Source organism: Candoia aspera, chromosome 1, assembly GCF_035149785.1.
Source record: "Candoia aspera isolate rCanAsp1 chromosome 1, rCanAsp1.hap2, whole genome shotgun sequence".
Taxonomy (NCBI): domain Eukaryota; kingdom Metazoa; phylum Chordata; class Lepidosauria; order Squamata; family Boidae; genus Candoia; species Candoia aspera.
Window position 1 is genome coordinate 44,262,129 of NC_086153.1, and position 6,000 is coordinate 44,268,128.

A 6,000-nucleotide genomic window follows, 5' to 3' on the forward strand; every position below is an offset into this window, starting at 1 on the left:
ATCCCCACACATGTGAACTTTGTTAATCATAAAGCTGTATCACCTTGGAGGGCGGGGTGAGGAACGACAAGGAAAATTGTGGTTGGAAGGATCAAATTGTTATACATTATATTATAGCGAGTAAAATTGCCAGGGAAATTAAAACCACAGTGAAACATGCCCACACACAACAAATAAGATTCCATGAAGCCTGAAAGGAAGAATTAGGGAAGAGGAGAAAAAGTAATTTAACTTATAGAGGAAGACTCACTGTTTGTCCAGCTAAGATGGGTTCTAGCCATTTATTTTTTCCTAAAGGAACTCAATTATTATATATTCCCATTTCTATCTTGTAACAATGCTGCATGAACTTTTATTTCATCTTCCTTTAGGTATGATTTAAGAAATTTATGTATACAGAAACAAATTTCAGCCAAACCGGATTCCCCAGTTCAGAGCCACAAGCCTTAACACATTTATTAGAGAATGGACAGGAGTGCAATATTAGAGTATGTTGTGAGAAAATCTTGATCAACCAAAACCTGTATGGGGTAAACATAGCATTTTAAATTTGGTACACTTGTTTTTCCTTTGTTTCTCGATGTTACACATCTCTAGCTCCAAGTCCAATATGAATTGTTTCCCAGTTCCCATCCATGCTTAAGACAGATACTGGAGGTTTTAAATCCACATACTAATTTAGCAGATTAATTTAGTGTAATTTCATACCTTCCAAAACTTTAATTACAATTCCTACAATTTTTTGTCACTGGTCATATTGGCAGGAACTGATGAAATTAAAAACGTCTGGAGAATATTTGAAGTTAGTGACTCCCCTGTGTTTTTTTCTACTTCTTTTCATCTCCCCTGTACATTTGAAATGCTGCTCCACAACAGGTAAAAGGCAAATTGGCTTCATGATGTCATAAGGAGAGCCAATCAGCACACTACTCCAACAACTTTTACTGAAAGCAGGAAGAACCTGTTGGTCTTGAGCTAGTCTACATCTAATGAAAAAAAAGTGACAGCAATCCCACATCAGATTCATCACCAAAGCTTCACACACCTCTGGCCAGATTTGGCATCACAGATGCTTGTGCTTCTATTTCTTTTCTTTTCAACTTTGGGAACAAATATGATAGTCCATTTGTTAGAATGTGCTAAATCTGTGTTTGAGATGTAGCACTACAAATTGTACTCAAGATTCCTATAATGGAATGCTTGGAAGGACAGGGGAAGCATCCAAAATACCCATGGTGTTCCCCCACAAAAAAGAGGCATAGACTAAAGGGTCTCTGCAGTGTTGCTAAAATCTGGATCTTTTGTCCTGATCCTCAGTATCTGTCTTGAGTAAGAAAACAGGAATCCCTGTCTTTATTACTGTTTCCTCTGCTGGATCTACAGGGCTGACTTCTCCAATCCCAGACTTCAAATATCAAAACGTAGGCTTCTCTATACTCCTCCACCACTTCTGTTTCCTCAACAAACAGTCCTTTCATTCCACCTCTTCCATTCTTCCTTTTATTCCAATCTGCTATTACCTTCTAGCATCATTATCTGACAATGTAGCTATGGCCTGGGATAAATGAACCTATCTCTCTTTGCCTTGTAGGTGAAGAGATGATTAGGTGTTTCTCTCAAAAGTCCTCCATTTTTTTTTAAGTAAAGAAAGAAAAACCCTGGCACATAGGGCAATACTGTTCCAGAGAGAAGCCAAGTCCACCCTTCTTTTTTGCATTAGAAATATTAGGAAGAGGGGCATTTCCTTCAACGTTTTAATTTGTAATGTCCAAATTTGTTTACATAGCTATATAATTGATCCTCCAAGGCAGGATAAAAATAAAATAAATAAACTAATATTTACAAGAACTGGGGTTTATATTATATTGTATTATATTTATAAAATGTAACATTTCTCCACACAACTGCAAAACAGCTATGACCAGAAAAGGCCTTCTCATGGTAAATGCTATTTCACACTTATTTCACATTCAAGTCTTCATTCCCATGGAGAAAATACATGTTGCGTTTTTGTACAACGTAGGGACCAAAAAAAAAAAAGAGTGCATAATAAAGACAGAGAGGTGATGATAATCTTAAGCCATTAGAAATAACCATACACACCTAACCAGAGTAATGATCAGGCTTACAATCTCCTAATGCCAATAGCACTGAAGTAAAACTTTACTCCATTTCTGGAGATCTTCACTGAACAATCTACAAGTAAGAAGTGAACAACTTCCACTTTTAACCAACCAACACAGCAGGTGAAAAGTGGAGATAAAAGTTCCACATGCTAAATGGAGTAAAGGAGACAATGTAGTAAAGCATGTGCTACTCACTCAATAGTGGCCTCTGGGCAAATACACAAACACTCCACATAAGGGCTGTCCTCCATCAGCAGAGGGTAGGACACTGAGCCCCATTAGTGTGAATGTTCTCATATATGTAGGGCAGGTGATGCTGTGGAGGTATTTCAGGATCACAAATAACTATGAAAAAGGTCCCTGACGCAGTAAGGAGGAATTTTGAATGTATCGTTCTGAAAATCCAGATTAAGGACTCCTTGTTTGACTTCTTGTATAGTTCTGTTGGGGCCAAGTGATATTAGGAATGGCATGGAGAGCCCATAAGAAGAAAGGTCTGTGACAATTTTTCTAAGAGGAAATGAATTTATTAGCAAATGCAAGCTGAGCTAGTGACTCACCCCAGAAACTTTGATTTATCCCTATTTAAGGCAGCAGATTCTCAAAGCTGCTACAGAAGGATTTTCTACTTCTAGGTGAAGAACGGCATCTGGGGTAGAGTGGGGCATTCACAGTAAGGTTTTAATGATTCTTGATTTGATGACTTCAAGGTGCAATGGTTCAGAATAATCACAAAACTGAGCACTAAAAACCCCAAAGCTTAGGACTTTTTCATTAAATAACTGAATGGCAGCAGGATCTGAACTAATTTTGTACTACTCGTACTTAGCACACCAACGTTCCTCTAATGTTATCCTCTGAGGTGTAGGTAATGGTTAAGTTTAGAAGTTCATCCTATTTCAAACTACAGCATGCCAGATAAGCCTTTTCAACCTTCTGATGCTGGAGGAACACTTGAAATATTTTTCGGGCCTTGGGGAACCCCTGCACATTCAGGCTCAAATATAGGCCAGAAGTTACAAAATTATTACACTTGTTTCATAGGACAGTGTTCTTAACTGAAAATAAAGAATGAAACTTACCTCTTTAATGTGAAGTTGCCTGAATTTGAAATAAATTTGTAAATAAATCTCCCAGGGAACCCCTAGTGACCCCTCACAGAACCCTGGTTGAGAAACCCTGTGCTAGATACTAGCCAGAAGCCATGGAGATGAGCATGGCAACTGATAGTATATGGTACAGTTTTCATTTCACTACCAAAGTGAAAAGCCATTGGAACACTTATCTTCCATAGATCCCATCAAGCTTTCTGTGGTAGTGGGTTTCATAGATTAACAATACCCTGCATAAAAGAGCATTTCCTTCTAATACAACTAGTTTCACAGAGTGATTAAGTTTTCTCTTTATTTTTTTAAAAAAAGAATTCCACTACATTGATAACTTGTATAAGCCATTTCTTCAGCTATCTGTTGCTGTTGTTCCTCTTAGAGTGGAGTTTCAGTCCCCAATGTCCTCTATTTGTTAGCATGTTTATTTATTTAACACATTTATATACTACCTTTCCTTATATCCAGGAGCTCAAGATGGCACACTGGTTATCCCTTCCCCCCTCCAATTTTATGCCTGCACAACAGAGCAGCAGCCTGGGATGAAAGGTAGTGAATGGTCCAAAATAACCCTCCGCATTTTGTAGTTGGAGTTTTGAACCCAAGCCTACCTAGCGTTAGGCCAACGCTTTAACTGCTTCATCGCCCTGGTGGAAGGGGGCTGACAAGCAAATCAAAGGGCAAGGGATGCGATCCCAAGCACACTTAGAAGAAAACACTGGGCCGTGCTGCATTGTCGCTCTTCAACGACAGAAGGTTACCCCTGAAGGACCGACTGAGGAAGGCCGCCTGCCTGGTTTTCAGAGAGCGTTTCTTCAGGGCTGAGGACGCCTGAGCGTTCCCACACTTAAGGAAGGAAAGGAAAGGTTTCCAGCCCGAAGTGAGCTTCGGGTGCTTGATTTCCCTTGCCGCCCCCTTCACCAAGCACTAGCCCAGCGACTGCAGTCCCCGGGCGAGGCGTTCCCTTGGGCTTCGAGCGGCTCCTTCTCCCTTCTTCACCACCATCCCCCCCCCTCCTCCTCCTCCTCGGCACGGTGGGTGGTGGCCTCCGTCGTCAGGTCCACTCGTTGGAAGGAACCAGGGGGCTGGTTCTCCCTGGGGGGCGGGTGTTGGGCTAAGCTCGGCTTCCCAACCTGCACGCCCCTCTCCTCCTTCCCGGCCCCCATACCCCCTTCCCTTCACCCTCACCGACCGCGGCCCGGAGCCAGGCCCTTTTCCTCAACGGCGAAGGCACACCAGAGCCGGTGGCGCGTCCGCCAAGGACCCCCACATACCTCCCACTCGATACATGTTAGCCGCCATGTCTGCGCTCTGCGCCCTCCTTGTTCTGTCGCCGCCGTCGGGCTGGGGAAGGGGAGGAGCATTCAGTCGCTCGCGCTGCTGTTGCTACTTTTTACGCCACTCGCCCCCGGGCAAATCAGGGTGCCGGGCGGCTCTGCAGCTTCTCTGGCCAACCCGCTTGGGGGAGGGGACCTAAGGAAAGCGCAGGAGGCGAAGGGTTAAAGCAAAGAGCCGGGCCCGCCTCGCTGGGCAGAGCCGGCAGAGAGAGCTGTTGGCTGAGAGCAAGCGGCGTCGTTGCAGCGCACGGCCGACACCGACCTGTCCCCATCTCCGGGAGAAGAGGGGTTAAAAGTTTGCTCCCGTAGCTCTGTCTCCCGGAAAGAGGGGAGAGAGGAATCTCTTCTGGGTGTCGTGGGGTCGGGCGGGCGAGGGTACAAGAGGCGCATCCTGACAGAGAGGCGCATCTTGGGGGCCGTTTTGTGCCCGCAGCAAGCACCGGCAGGTCAAGGTTTGACCTGCTAGAAGGTGGTGCTTACAGGTGCCCCCTACATCGGCAGGGATGACAGGACAAGAAAGATGGGACTAAGTACCATAGTTGGCAGAAACCTCAGGAGTTTGAGAGAGAGCAGTTTAAGTATAGAAGAGTTTTGGATTGAGAAGTGGCCCGTAAATCCATGTTGGCTATCATATGCTGGAGTTGTCCTCGTTATGGTTTTTCCCTATTCCATGCTCCAAGACCACTCTGGTTGTAGTTGAACTGCATGTGTGAACTGACCTTTATATGTGGTCTGTACCCAGTCACTTGCTTGCAAATATGGGGCAAAACTCCTTGTTGGAGGATGTGAAATTCCAGAAACGGAGAGGGCTCTGCATCAGACTGAGCTGACTACAACTGGGCCGTTCTTGGTCTTTTCGAATCCTCCTTGGTGTTAGAGCTGATTTAGCATGATGCCCTCTAGATGTTCTGGAGCAACTGCTGCCAGAATTCCCAAAAATCTGGGGAATTAAGCCCAGGATAGAGGTATTGCAACCCTGCAATTCCATACATCTATGTATAAGGCATTACAAAGTTGCTGGATCCTATTTGGGGTGTGTATAATGAATCTTTTAAGGAGGGTAAACTGCCATCATCACATTATGAGGCATAAATAAGGTTGATTTTAAAGCCAGGGAAAGATCCTAAATTTTGTGCTAGTTACAGGCCTATTTCATTAATGTGGATACTAAGATGTTAACTTCTATATTGGCTAGACTAGACAGTTGCAGAAGATCTTGTTTATCTGCCCAGCCAATTCAATCTGGCAGGGTTGGCACACTCTGGGTTTCTTCAATTAAGCAATCAGGACCCCGAAGTGTGCCTTCTCTGAGGCAGTGCTCACTCTCTGGAATGAGGTTCCCCCCTGAGACTGGAGTGGCCCCCACCCTGCTGGTGATTCAAAGGGGCCTGAAGACCCAGCTCTTTACCTAGGCCTTTGGTGGGGATGACT

General features: G+C 44.2%; 1 protein-coding gene across 1 annotated transcript in view; it reads right to left on the reverse strand.

Moving 5' to 3' along the window:
• The window catches only part of MTA3 (metastasis associated 1 family member 3), a 93,308-nt gene extending 88,713 nt beyond the window's left edge, over positions 1–4,595 (reverse strand). Inside the window, exon 1 of the mRNA XM_063302929.1 lies at positions 4,507–4,595. Coding sequence (XP_063158999.1) covers positions 4,507–4,534 — 28 coding nt within the window. The 5' untranslated portion in view covers positions 4,535–4,595. The remainder of the gene's footprint in view (positions 1–4,506) is intronic.
• Positions 4,596–6,000: the final 1,405 nt, after the last annotated feature.